General features: G+C 38.4%; 1 protein-coding gene across 5 annotated transcripts in view; it reads left to right on the top strand.

Annotated features, from left to right (window-relative positions):
- KCNH7 (potassium voltage-gated channel subfamily H member 7) overlaps nucleotides 1-15,399 on the top strand; it is a 467,074-nt gene that overhangs the window by 277,275 nt on the left and 174,400 nt on the right. For 2 of the 5 annotated variants that reach the window (XM_056533458.1, XM_056533456.1), the window contains exons 4-6: nucleotides 1,839-2,267; nucleotides 8,580-8,600; nucleotides 9,061-9,084. In XM_056533458.1, the coding sequence (XP_056389433.1) occupies nucleotides 1,839-2,267; nucleotides 8,580-8,600; nucleotides 9,061-9,084 (474 nt within the window). The remainder of the gene's footprint in view (nucleotides 1-1,838; nucleotides 2,268-8,579; nucleotides 8,601-9,060; nucleotides 9,085-15,399) is intronic. The other 3 variants (XM_056533460.1, XM_056533459.1, XM_056533461.1) reach the window with 3 other exon arrangements.

The raw sequence follows: 15,399 nt of genomic DNA, 5'->3' as shown, positions 1-15,399 counted from the left end.
TTAAATGTCTATTTTATGTAAATTTGCTGTCTAACTGTTCCCAACAAAAATGGTACCATTGAGTACTCCGGAATATGAAAACTTTAAGATAGTGGAAAAGTTTCAGATAGCAGGGGGTGCGACCACTGGGAACCCCTGCGATCTCCCATATGGGGCCCCAGCCCTTGGCCAAATAGCGCGTGTCGACCCCCGCTCAGCCACCATGCTCCATGCTTTCAATAAATGTTTTCTCTGTGTTTGTTCCACTCCTAGTTTTGGTAGCAAATACAAATGTAAAGTACAGACCAAAATGCTGAGGTATGAAATCTAAACTAGCCCCACATTGTCCCTACCTTCTTGGACAATTGGCACAAAACTGTAGCCCCCAAAGGCGAGATGGTCCCTACACTGAATGTAATGCACAGGGTGTCAGAAAAGTAAGACAGGATAAGTCAGCAATAAACAGGCAGCTAGCGCTGATCCAGCAGACAAAGAGTTACCAGGGAAATTAGAAGTCAAAAGCAAGAGGTAAGTGCAGTACAAAAACAGGACCAGAAGACTCGTCAGGAATATCAGGACAGGCAAGGGTCAAACCTACAAAGTATCATAGTACAAAGTCAGCAAGCAAAGACAGAGTCAGGTGCCAAGTAGAGGTCAGATCACAGCAGGTCAGATCAGGTGAAAACAGGTATCATGGGTACAGGCTGCAACTGCAGGGCAAATTAAATATCCTTCTACTAGGAGGCCTGAGTCCGGGCGCCGGAGCTGATTGGCTCCCAGCTGGATGATTGAGGACCGGAGGCAGCACTGGAACTGGGCCAGGTAAGTTTTTGTCACTTTCAACTGAACTCTAAATTTGGCAGGGTGATGCATGTGTCCCCCAAATTGTGGGATTACTGTATATTTTGTGGGTGTCCTTGTAAGATTGCAATGGGGACTATAATGTTGCAAGATGAGTGCTCTTATTATCTTGTGGAGAAGCTTTTGGATGCACAACCATCTTTAAACACCCGTATAGTTATACTTCTGTGTTTAGTTTCTGTGTCATTTAAACCTTATTTTGATATGCATAATATTTGGTTCTCTGAATATAGGCAGCATGGAGTCTGACCTCTGGGACTCCCTCAATCCTATAATGTACGGCCTGAAGTGCTGATACAGTGATGCAGCCCCAACACGTTTTTTTTTCCTCCACAGTGGTGCCTTTATGTACAAGAATGGAGCTGTGGGACATGCAAGGCTTGCTACTCCATTTCAAAACAAGACTTGGGTCCCTGTCCTCAAGGTTGCTGAGGTCCTAGAAGGTGGACCTCCAGCAATATGACACTTATCCCCAATGCTATGGATAGTTAACAAGTGTTTTAACAAGAATACATTAATATTTCTCAAAGGAGTGCTCATGATTTTTGTAATTGTGTCCAGTCATGTAATTGCAATTTATTCTCTTGGTAATTTTTCTTAAAATATGATTGTCTTCTTCAGTGTGCCCCATCTTCCTATAATGTAGCCAAAAAAAATAAAAAATAATTTGAGTTCAATACAAGGACCTCAATGATCATTTGTAATCGACAAGAGACCCCAGCAGCAAGTGTTTAATTTCCCTACAGTGCCACCTCTGGGAATTTCTGGGTTCTACAGAGAGATGCCCATTTTAGCTGCTCATTTTTTCAGACATCTAATATAAGGTTATTAGGGTGTTTTTAAATGTATTTATTTTTTTAAGCAGACAACCATCGATATTTAAAAATGTATTTCTATATGAATTAAAAAATGTTGCCTATAAAATTTGGATTTCTGTCCAAAAAGATGACATGTCCCTTTAAGATTTTATTAAAATCGAATACTGTCCTGTCTTTCAGGTAAATTGTTTGGATTCCGGTTACCATCATTGAGACTTTTAAATTACAGAAAACAGTCTTTACCGCAGGAAGACCCCGATGCCGTCATAGTGGATTCGTCCAAGCACAGCGATGACTCTATGGCCATGAAGCACTTTAAATCGCCTACGAAGGAAAGTTGCAGCCCATCGGAAGCCGATGACACCAAAGCACTGATCGATTCTAACAAGTGTTCACCTTTGGTTAATATAACTGGACCTCTGGACCATTCTTCACCGAAACGACAATGGGACCAGTTATTTCCAGACGTCATGCACGCAGGGTCTCACTTGTCTCATTCACAGTCAAAAGAAAGCATTTGTAGCATGAGACGAGCATCTTCAGTGCACGATATCGAAGCATTTAGCATTCACCCCAAAAGTGTTTTCAGAGACCGACATGCAAGTGAAGGTATGACACCTTTTTTATTTAATGGAGACATTGCAAACTTTACAGTCTTAAGATAAGAATGTAGCCGAAATAGTATTTTTGGAACTTTAGACATACCTGATAATTTAAAATTGGTGAGATGGTCAATACCCAACAGTTTATGATCATTTTCAGAGTTGCATTCGACCAGTTGTGCAGCAGTATCGGAGGGGTGAAGTGTATTACTCCATACTTTTCATGATTTTTGTATTTAGGAGTCTGAAAAGGCTGGTTAAAGTGTAAGTCCATAGCTGCTTTCCCACCCATGCTGCACAGATCACTATGGAGAGATGCATCCGATGCTGGAAGCTCCAGTTGCTTAGGCCACGTACCATCTCGAGCAAATTCCAGGCAAGAGCTTTTTTTTTAATAAAAGGGACTCATGCACTGAACTTGCTGGATGTCGTATGGTTGCTTTAGTTACTGTACAGATCAGCGAGAGCGACCTGTGCAGAACAGGTCGGAGAGCAGCTTTGGACGCTTTTACAACCACTTTTGAAACAGTAATGACAGATACATGGGTTGTTCTGTAACGAACGTAGATGTACTAAAAATTTTAACAAAATTGACAAAAGGGATTTGAAAACCTTTTGCACTTTGGCTGAATTTTGAAAGAAAATGTGAAATTTTATCATATATGATAATTATTATTATTATTATGAAAAATAGACCAAGTCAGCTGGAAGAATTTAAAGAGATAGGCTTGTAGAATATATTTCTCTTAAAAGGGCTATCCAGCAGGAGTTTTTTTTTATTTAATTTTTTTAAATGTCCATTCTGTCAGATAAAAAAAATAAACCTTAAAGGGGTACTCCGCCGCTCAGCGTTTGGAACAAACTGTTCCTCTTATGATGCCATGCCCCGCCCCCTCAATGCAAGTCTATGGGAGGGGGCGTGACATCCGTCACGCCCCCTCCCATAGACTTGCATTGAGGGGGTGGGGTGTGACGTCATGAGGGGGCAGGGCTATGATGTCACGAGCTCCCGACGCCGACTCCAGCATTCAGAACAGCGGGCTACCCCTTTAAGGCTATGTTCACACAGCAGAATTTCTGCACGGAATTCACTCCAATGGAAGAAATTCTGCCGTGGGAATGAGACAGCGGAATCCCATTGAAGTGTATTGGCTACAAATTCATGCAGAATTTTCATGCAGAATTCTATGCAGAAAGTGTGGTGTATGAACATAGCCTTAATCACCTCCAGCACTATCCTGCTCTGGTCCATGGTGCATTCCTCTTTTCCATCTTCCTGTGCCCAATATGTCACCCTGCAGCTCAGCGAATCACTGACAGTGTTCTGCCTCCGCCAGTGAATTGCTGAGCTGCAGCACAATGTATTGGGCCCAGGAAGCGGGGATTGGAGCAGGATAGTGGAGGCGCTGCAGGAGCCCTGGAGGAGATTAAGGGTTTATTTTTATTTTTTTTCTACTTGACAGAATGGCCATATTTTAAATAAATAAATAAAAAACATTCCACCAGATAACCCTTTAATCTTTTACATTTTTATGCTGTAAGAGATCTAAGTGGTTGGTGCTTAGCAGAGGGGTCTTTGGGAGGAATTTACTAAGGCTAGAATATGCATATAAAGTGGTAGAGAGGGAATTTGTTTATCGGGAAAACCTACAAATAATAATAATAATTTTATTTATATAGCGCCTACAGATACCGCAGCGCTAGAAAGACAGCAAATATTCAGTGTGTCCCCTATTTCATAGTAACCTAACAAGGTGTTGTTGTTTTGCAATAGCTGGAGGCACACTGGTTGGGAAACACTGGCCTAGATGATGTGAGAAGTTTTTACGATGTTGGTTTAATTGACTTTCTCTTTCTGAAGTTTGCAAAAAAAAACATTAAGAAAGGAAGTGAAGAAATGTAGATGCATTATATATAATTGTCCAACAAAAAAAAAAAAAAAGGAAACATCAAAGGTATCCAAAAATTATAATAAATGAGATGTAAAGCTTCAGAACTAAATTAGCACCATTACCGAGATGGCGCCGGAGACATTGTTATTTGGAGCAGATCTTTTTATTGATCGATTGATCTTAGCTAGGGGCTAGCCAGGGCATCTCTCCAGAACATTTCTCTCCCAAGCGTCTGACACAGTTCTGCATTGTATTCCCTTTGAGGAGAAGCGAGTAGTAGTAATAATAGATAGTGACCTTAAAAAGGAAACTTTTGTGCATCTTTTCACCTTTTACTGTTTCCTGCCAGAGCTACAGCAGTAACACAGTGTTAGAGATGCAATAACATGTGCAACGATGGCTTTTTTGTAGTCGTTTAAAGTAAAAGTTTACCTTATTACATTATGCAACTTGTATATTTGAAAGTACATTTTTTAAATGATTTATTAATATATCTTAAGATTAGTCTGACCCTCCAAATCCGCTACTTAGATAAAGGTGGGAATTTAGTTGTTTTTTTTTTTCTTTATTTTGGTGTATAATATTCACATGTTCGGTTTCCACGAAACAATTAGCAAATTTTTTACATTCCTGTAGCTTAAGTGATTTTTGCAAAACTACCATATATACTCGAGTATAAGCCAACCCAAATATAAGCCGAGGCCCCTAATTTCACCCCAAAAACCCAGGGAAAGTTATTGACTCGACTATAAGTCTAGGGTGGGAAATACATCATCCACCCATGTCATCATCCCCCCCTGTCATTAACACCCCCTCATTATCACCCCCCATCATCACTCCCCCCTCCCCCCCCTTCATCTTCACCGCCTGTCAATCCCTTTCAGTGGTCTTCAACCTGCGGACCTCCAGATGTTGCAAAACTACAACTCCCAGCATGTCCGGACAGCCGTTGGCTGTCCGGGCATGCTGGGAGTTGTAGTTTTGAAACATCTGGAGGTCCGCAGGTTGAAAACCACTGCGGCCTTCTTCATCATCCAGACCCCCCCTTTAGTTTCCTACTCACCTCCCCTCGGTGGGAAGGAAGGGTGAGCTGGTCCGGGCCATCTATGCTGCAGGGACCGTTCGGTGGGGAGGGTTAGTCTTTCTGGGCTGTCCATTTTTACCGGGAGGCCCTCTGCTGCGCACGGAAATCCCTGTGCGTCATCATCAAGGTAACGTCACTAGTCCGGGGCTGGCCCGGAGCGGAGAAGAGGGCCTCCCAGTGAAAATGGACAGCCCGGAATGGAGAGTTCACTCGAGTATAAGCCGAGGGGGGGCATTTTCAGCACGACAAATCGTGCTGAAAAACTCGGCTTATACTCGAGTATATGCGGTAGCTTGCACATTTTTCCCTGGCTGTGCAGGCAGTGGTTTGAAATGTAAGGAGTGTGAATTTTGGAAAAAAATACAATGCAAAATTAGTAAATGACACATTTTAAATCTCACAGCCTTCTTAAGTGTACTTGCACAAAATCTATCACACATTGTGCAAACTTTTAACAAATTCCCATCAACTCCACCAAATAAAAAAATTAAAAAAAAGCAGAAAAGGGAACTTAGGGACCAATGATAAATCAACCCCATAGAGTTTAAAGGGGATAGTTTGACTGCTTGCAGCCACCATTAGAGGGAGCTTAAGAGCTTACTGCATACAGTTTGTACATTGAATTCAATAACATCATTGTATGCATTAACATACTAAGTTCCCCTGGTGGTGCAAGCTGCATGGATCCAGAATTTTAGCATTTAAAATAGACCTGTGGCCAACCCCCTAAAAGGTACATTATACTGTCATGAAATAGTCTAGGTTAAGCTGAACACCGTTGGGCGTGGATTTAATTATGGAAGTGACTATCAGGTGATGGGCGGGATTATATAGTCAGGGGTGTGTATTTTTTAAATACACACCCCTGACTGTATAATCTCGACCATCACCTGCTCGGTCACTCCCATTATTAAAATGAAGTCCATGCCCATCCAACTGATTTCCAGCATTGTCAGACAATATAATAATATAAACCCTCATATCTCAGAAACAGGAGGGGGTATCAAGAAATTGTAAAAAGGTGTGTGATCAGGAAACTCTAAGATATTTTACGATAATGCAATCTAATTTTTTTGGGTTGGCCACAGGTCCTCTGTAGATAAGTAGTCTGAGGACGGCAGGATACGGGTAAAAATAAGAGCGAAATCCCGTTGCCCAAGACTAGATTCCACATTTATTTGAAGTGCGTATTGAATGCTAACTACAGGTGCAACGTGCCAAGTGAGACAGGTTGCTTTATTACATTTAAAGATCAGGGAGAATATTTGCAGGGTTTTTGCAAATATATTGATCGCCTGTTGTCGGGATACTGAACAAAAGAATTATTTTCTTTCAGGCAGATTGATAAATTTAGGCCAATATATTGCTAGATTTAAATGCAGCATATTGGTTTTACACTTTGTAATTTAATATATTATTAATAATTGCAAATAAACCTTCCCATTATTCCTTTTGTATTGTTCCACCATGTTACACCAGCAACATTTGGCTCCATATTTGGGCTCTTTTCAAGCTTAAAGTATGTATTAAAATGTCAGTGGTTTAATGTGGTTTCCCAATAAAAGAAGTTGTCTAGAAGGATATTGTCACAATTCCTATTATCTAATACGGGGTTACTTGATTTAAAGACTTGTGATCTGTTGAATTGTTCATACCTTCATACAAGCTTTTCTCCATATCAAGTATAGATATTATAAGAGTAATTTTCAGCAAAACAATGGGGGAAATCAGAATAAAGATTTGGTGATTTGTATAACCCAGCCAGCATAAGATAACTCACTAAAAGATAGAAGTAAACATTTATAAAAACATATTTCACAACAGAGTTGGTTAAGTGGCTATATTCCGTCCATCAATACATACTATATTAGTTCAGTTCAGTAATCTAAATGGCAAAAAATAAATAAGAGTTAATTGGATGTTACCGCCCATGAGGAACAAATGTGTTTGCCAAGATTTTAATTCCTTTGTTTTTTTTGGCAAACACATTTGTTCCTCATGGGCGGTTACCGCCCATGAGGAACAAATGTGTTTGCCAAAAAAAAAACAAAAAAACTAAAGGAATTAAAAATCTTCTTACTGTCCTATTAATATTCATTTAAAAAAACTTACTTGCATTTTAGCCATAAGACAACAAAGGGATTACAGTGATTCCAAGTAACTTAAAGGAGTTTTCTGGGGAAAAAAACAAAGTTTTTTTTTTTATTTTTTTTTCAGAAACTGCCTCCTGATTGTCCATTGACTGTGTTCAATATTGAAGTATTTTTTAATTGAGTTAAATAAAGCTGAGCTTCAATACCGCACACAACCTATGGACAAGAAAACCTGTTTTTCCTTAAAATTGACCATTCATGAAAAAATATATATATAAATAAAAAAAATAGCTCCAGTTTTAAGTCATGGATTTTAAAGGAATTGTCTGGATAAATATTTTTATATTTAAAAGAGCTATTGGTAGGGCAAAAATTATTGCTGATCACCCGCTGGCCCATACTGTGATTCCTTCCTATTTGAGTCTCATGAAATGCCAGTGGTGACCTGCCGTGGGCAATGATTGGATAAACAGACATATCCTATGTGTTGAGAGGCACGAAGGAAGCATTAAAGGGGTATTCCAGGAAAAAACTTTTTTTGATATATCAACTGGCTCCAGAAAGTTAAACAGATTTATAAATTACTTCTATTAAAAAATCTTAATCCTTCAGTACTTATGAGCTTCTGAAGTTAAGGTTGTTCTTTTCTGTCTAAGTGCTCTCTGATGACACGTGTCTCGGGAAACGCCCAGTTTAGAAGAGGTTTGCTATGGGGATTTGCTTCTAAACTGGGCATTTCCCGAGACACGTGTCATCAGAGAGCACTTAGACAGAAAAGAACAACCTTAACTTCAGAAGCTCATAAGTACTGAAAGGATTAAGATTTTTTTATATAAGTAATTTACAAATCTGTTTAACTTTCTGGAGCCAGTTGATATACAAAAAAAAAAAAAAAAGATTTTTTCCTGGATAACCCATTTAAGCAGTGGGTACTGGCACTGTTGAATCAGTTAGGGGATCGCTGGTAGGGCAGTACCAGTGTACAGTATTTATTTAATCACCCATTGTAAGCACTTTTAAAATTAAAAATGGTAAACTGGACGACCCTTTAATTACAATGAATATGAGTTTAGTATGTAGTCCTGTAGTCAGGGAGGGCTGCAATATTTTAACATTTTTGTGACTTTTTTATTGTATTTTCTTTACCTTTAACCAGCAACCCCCATTTTTCTTTGTAATTTTCTCTTTTTCGAGTCCAAACCATTTAGAATATTCTCTTTTGTATTTCCTTTTGTTCTGCTGAATATCAGACAATGGTCGCGATATGAAAGGTAATGTGTCATTAAGAAATGTTTTCTTTGATGCTTAAGAGTGCCCGGCACTTTTGCCCGGCATGTTAATTTGCCTGTTGCATGATCTATAAGATACGGTGTCCTTTGCTGGCCTGACTAGGTGCACTACCGAACCAGTGAAATGTGTCTTTTGATGGCTAGCTTTCCCCGCGGCAGCCAACAGTATGGATAATCTGATCGAAAATAATGCATATCTGTATAAGACGAAACTCATGTATCTAACGTAAAAGTAACTGAACTCCTAACCTCTGATGTATTTTATGTTTTAATTTTACAGGGTTGGAGGTACAGTAGTGAAATATAGTTAACTCCTTTGCTGCCAGAAACATCCTTTTTTATTGCAATACTCATCCTCTGGTAGCAAAGAGGTAAATCTGAAAGAAGCCAAAAAAGTTGCATATTTTCTTCATTCACTCCTTTTTTGTCTCCTTAAAACTAGTTTCACATTCCTGGATGGCAGGGGGTATGGTTTCTTTTTTTAAGTTTAGATATTCATGCATGCTTTATGAACTACGATGCCCACTGAAATGGTTTGCCCTGTGCATTGTTGTCTTTTGTTGAGTATACCCAAGTAAGGATTGGCAAACCTCAGGGGCAGGCTGATATTCAAGGAAAAAGTTGTTTCAGGATTTACATTTATAGGATAGAGTAACAATACACATGGGCTCCCAGGGGAAATGGCAGCAACAAGCCTTTTTGTCTTGGCCAGGGTGTTTATATTATGTTCATCCATATTGTGAAATGAAAAGTCTACGACTTATATCCACACCGAAAATATGGGTAATGTAGGAAAAAAGACAAAAAAGGCAAATGTAGGGAAGAAAAAGACAAACATTGTCTGGCACTGCAAGGGTGTAGCTCACTAATCACACATGTATCATGTTGCACCGAGTATAGCTGAAACGAAATTTAAACATACTGCTGGAATCTGGTGGTGCAAGGTAGAAGGGCACAAATCGCTTTACCATAGTCCATAAAAAAGAAGAAACTGTACTCACCGGGAAGTCTGTACAGGGTAGTGGTCTCCAAACTGTAGACCATAAGACCATATTAGCAATTAAACCCTTGCTGCAAAGTGCTCTTTATAAACGGTGCTGCGGCACGGCAGGGTTATGAAGCAAGCTTAGGAGCTGAGCTCGCATCATACCCGCACGGTCTCGGCGGTCAACAGCAGCCAGAACCCGTAGCTAATGCAGAACATCGCCGTTCAGGCATATGTCCGGCATTAACTCTATAGATTTCTGGCATTAACTCAAAGTTGATTGCCGCGTCTAAAGTGAAAGCTCCCTGACAGCTCAGTCGGGCTGATCAGGACCACCGTGGTGAAACCGCGGTGTCCCGATCAGCAAGGATGCACGAGGAGGGTAACTTACCTGCATCCTCCGTGTCCGATCGCCAAATGACTGCGCCGTGTCTGAGATCCAGGCACGAGCAGTCAAGCGGCGATAACACTGATCAATGCTATGCTATGGCAATGCATTGATCAGTGCCTGCAATCTGTATAATGCATGTTATAGTCCCCTATGGGGGCTATAACATTGCAAACAAAAAGTGAATAAAAAGTTAATAAAGATGATTTAACCCCTCCCCTAATAAAAGATTGAATCACCCCCATTTTTTTCTCATTTTTCCCATTTAAAAAAAAAACTGTGTAAATAAAAATAAACATATGTGGTATCGCCGCGTGCATAAATGTCAGAACTATAAAAATATATTGTTAATTAAACCATACAGTAAATGGCGTATGATCCAAAATAGCGTATTTTTGGTCACTTTTTATACCATTAAAAAAAAATGAATAAAAAGCTATCAAAAATTCTGATCAAAACAAAAATGGTACAGATAAAAACTTCAAATCACGACCCCTTATAGCCCTTATACTACCCCATACGCGGAAAAATAACAATATATAGGGGTCTTAAATGACAATTTTAAACGTATTCATTTTTGTGCATGTAGTTATCATTTTTTCCATAAGTAAGACAAAATCAAACCTATATAAGTAGGGCAAGAATGGAAAAACATTATGTCCTTAAGGGGTTAACTGCTGGGGAGCAAGGGTAGGGTCACTCGTACAACATCTGTAGCATATTTCATGCTAATGACTGTCACTATAGTGAGCTCTCTGCTGTACCCATGTGTTCTGTGTGCCTGCTTGTAACAGCAACTGCTGCTCCGAGCACACACACAGGGACCTGCAAGTCTGTAGTTTACTAAAATTCGCTGAACCCTGTCATGACCAATGGGGTGGACAGGGAGAGTGAGCCATAAGCTGTCCCTAGAAACACTCTTCCTGCCTACTTGCTCATCTGCCCAAAACCTCGGATCAACAACCACGGTGCCGGTCCCTTCCTGCGCTAAAGTGCATTGGGCGAAAAGGTACACAAGTAATACTGTACATTGTCAGGGACAGGCCAGAAACATAAAAGGAAAACAACCAGTTAAACCAGTTAGTATATAAATATACAAACAGGGCAGGATATAGCATACTAACATAGAATTCAGAAACCGGAATCAAGATAAATGGCAGATATGAATAAATAAACAAGACTAGATATGGAATAAGTATACAGCAGAAACCAGGAGATGCAGGGGATGAACAGATGAACTGAATGTTAAACACTAAACAGGTCAGGAAACATAGAACACTGTTCACACTGGACACTGAAAAAAGAACAAATTAGACTCCACACTCCAAACATGGAAGGACATTAATAGGAAAGCCAAATAGACTACTAGCCAGCAGGCACGCTCCAACATGTGATAAAGATACTGGCCTAGAAAGAAACAGAAACGTAATACACGGAACACTGGACTGAGAAACGGATGAGTCTGAACAGACTCCACAAAACCAAACTCAAAAACATGGAGGAATACAGGTCAGGATATAAAACAGGAAAATACAAAACCAAACTCCACAACATGGAGGAATACGGGTGGGGAATACTAAATACTGAGCACAGGTACAAGCAAGATTCACAGTGTGAACACAGTCTAAGTTATAACAAGGTTAAAGGGGTACTCCGGTAGAAACCTTTTTTTTTTTTTTTTTTATCAACTGGTGCCAGAAAGTTAAACAGATTTGTAAATTACTTCTAATAAAAATTCTTAATCCTGCTGTATACTTCAGAGGAAATTCTTTTCTTTTGGGATTTCTTTTCTGTCACAACCACAGTGCTCTCAGTTCCTGAAATGGACAGAGATGTCAGCAGAGAGCACTGTGGTCGTGACAGAAAAGAAATCAAAAAATAAAAGATTATCCTCTGTAGTATACAGCTGCTAATAAGTACTGGAAGAATTTTTTTTTTTTTTTATAGAAGTAATTTACAAATCTGTAGATAAATATAATGAAGAAATTATATGACCAGTCCTCAAGGATATTGAAAAAGGTGAAAAAGAGAAAGAATAGAAAGGAAGAAGCAAAAAGATGGAGATAAAAGATGTGGACAAATTGACAGATAGTAGATCACATATAAAAGTGAGAAATATATGGAAATTAAACTGATGCTGACTACAGTAATCCTATCTTGATTACAATGATAATAAAAATACCTGCAAAATATAACTTAAACAATCATGTACATTTATTAAGTGAAAATAATAATAAAATAATATTAAAACACCTGGGCAGGGCCCTTGCCCAGGTACTAGAAATATGCTTAAAAACATTTACGTATATTTTTTTTTTTAAATGATAGATTACCAACCTTCTTATAAAAATAATTGTTTATAAAATTGTCAATTTGTCCACATCTTTTATCTCCATCTTTTTGCTTCTTCCTTTCTATTCTTTCTCTTTTTCACCCTTTTCAATATCCTTGAGGACTGGTCATATAATTTCTTCATTATATTTATCTACATATTTCTTGGTCTTGGGGTAATCAGACCTTACCAGTTAACCTCAGGCTATTTATTGATTGAGCTGCACTGCCTTTGATTTTATTATATCATTTACAAATCTGTTTAACTTTCTGGCATCAGCATATTAAAAAAATATATACATATATGTATATATTTCACCGGAGTACCCCTTTAAAGCAGAACGGACATACAGTACATAATCCTAAAAACCAAGCAGACTAAAATCTATCATAAACAGGCATAATAACCATGGTTAAAACTCAGACAAACAAACATAGCAAAGGTAAATCTAATAACCAGCACGGAGTTACAGCAGACATATGGGCACAGCAGGAAGCTCACTCTAGTGGCGGTCACTGGCGCATCCGCAGCATATTTTAGGTGCTATGTGTGACCCTGCCTTAAGTGTTTCCCAACTAGTGTGCCTCCAGCTGTACAAAACTACAGTTTGGGATTGTAGTTTTGCCACAGCCAGAGGTCCACAGTTTGGAGACTACTGACCTAGGGTAAATTCACATGTTGCAGAAATGTAGATTTACACACAGTACAAGACAAGTGGATGAGATTCAACAAAATGCCATCCAAATACTACATTTATAATAACAATAGCAATTATTATTATGATTATTATTTATTATCTATCTGATTTAATGTAATGCATATGTTAAATCTGTGTCAAATCCTCAACAAAATCAGCATGTATCTAAATATTGCTGACGATCATTTTCTAAAAATTATAGATCCCAGTATGGGGATATTCGAGTCTATAGAATCTATAAACCATAATGTGAAACATTTAATGCAAAGTGCTGGTAAAATACGGTATACCTATAAGTTAATGCTGCTCTGGGTCTCTTTTTTTCGGCATTGTTGTCAATTAATGCCTGCGGCAAACGATTCAGTGTGGTATTTGAGTGTGAAATTGCTCGCCTGCATGCTGCGTCTGATTATTATGCTGTAACACATGGTATGCTTACTAACCATTGTGAGTATTTGTTTAGTGTTCTCATGGAGTTACTAATCTTCTAAGTGAATGTTTAATGATATGAGACGTCCTTCTGATCCACATGATATGCAGAATCCCCTGTTGTACTATTGACTGTTACGTTTTACAATGAATGTGTTTTCCCTGGAAAATGTATCACTCACATTGGGTATTTTCTGCATACACTATATAAATATACAGCAACAGGAGAATACAGCAGCACGCTGCTAGCACAAAGATATCTTTGTGCTAGCAGCGTGCTGCTGTATTCTCCTATTGCTGTATATATATATATATATATATATATATATATATAGGGAAAGCAGTCCTACTAGGTAAAACTATGAGAAACCGACAGCTAGTTCACCCACAATAAACCCAATGTACTGGAATATAGGGCGGCTGACCAACTGTAAAAAGAGGGGTTACTCACATTTTACGTGAAGTATTTCTGGATTTCTTGATATTTATATTTCCATAGCTATTGCACTCCTGTATGTAATGGAGTTAGGGAGCTAGCTGACTAAGCTCCCCTGACTCCTCCATATTCATTGCCTGGGAAGCCTCTCTCATGAATATGCAGATTTATTCACTAGCCTGCCATGGAGGTAAGCACCTTCCTGCTGTAGCTCACCCCCACTGGTAGGCTCTCACGTGAAAGTGAAGATGTTATCATGTTCAGCAAAGGGGTCGGCCGGGCAGTGAATATTGAGGAGGCAGAGGAGTTTGTCAAGTCGGCTCCCCGCCTTAATTACGCAATGCTGCACAATAGCTATGGAAATATAAATGGTCAGAACTCTGGAAATACTTCACAAAATAATGTTAGTAACACTTATGAAAGCTGTTCACCTGCACTATAACCCAGTATATTCGGTTTAGTGCAGGTGAACTAGCTGTCAGTTTCTCATTAAAGGGGTTATCCAGGAAAAAACTTTTATATATATAGATATAGATATATATATATATATATAGAGAGAGAGAGAGAGAGAGAGAGAAAATAATGGCGCAGCACTCCAAAATTGCAAAAAAAGTGTAAACATTTATTCCTTCATGTCAAAATTCAAAGTGACATTTCAGCTCCCCACTGGAGCTTTTTTCAAGCATGTGAAAAAGCTCCAGTGGGGAGCTGAAACGTCGCTTTGAATTTTGACATGAAGGAATAAATTTTTTGAGTTTTTTGCAATTTTGGAGTGCTGGAGCAATTGGCTCCAGAAAGTTAAACAGATTAGTAAATTACTTCTATTAAAAAATCTTAATCCTTTCAGTACTTATGAGCTGATGAAGTTGAGTTGTTCTTTTCTGTCTAAGTGCTCTCTGATGACACGTGTCTCGGGAACCGCCCAGTTTAGAAGCAAATCCCCATAGCAAACCTCTTCTACTCTGTGCACTTCCGAAGACAAGCAGAGATGTCAGCAGAGAGCACTGTTGCCAGACAGAAAACAACAACTCAACATCAGCAGCTGATAATTATTGAAAGGATTAAGATTCTGGAATAGAAGTAATTTACAAATCTGTTTAACTTTCTGGAGCCAGTTGATATAAAAGAAAAAGTTTTTTCCTGGATAACCCCTTTAAATGATTATATAGTGTTTTGGCAAGTGTAATTGGGTATATATATATATATATATATATATATATATATATATATATATATATATATATATATATATATATATATATGCCAGTTCTCAATGGCGTAGTTTAGGGATAATAGATAAAAATAACAACAACAATAATAAAAATAATCATAATAATAAAATTTATAAGCTCCTCTTTTTCTATTTTCGTTTCCTGTTTCATTAAAAATAAATAGAAAATATAATATAAAGGGGAATTTGAAATAAATGCATTTGATTATTGTAAGTAATATTATTTTGACTATTATTATTTTTCATTAATAAAATGTGTATATTTATAAACTATTACTTTATA

Source organism: Hyla sarda, chromosome 8 (genome assembly GCF_029499605.1).
Source record: "Hyla sarda isolate aHylSar1 chromosome 8, aHylSar1.hap1, whole genome shotgun sequence".
Lineage (NCBI taxonomy): Eukaryota > Metazoa > Chordata > Amphibia > Anura > Hylidae > Hyla > Hyla sarda.
This window is presented reverse-complemented; position numbering and strand designations above follow the sequence as displayed.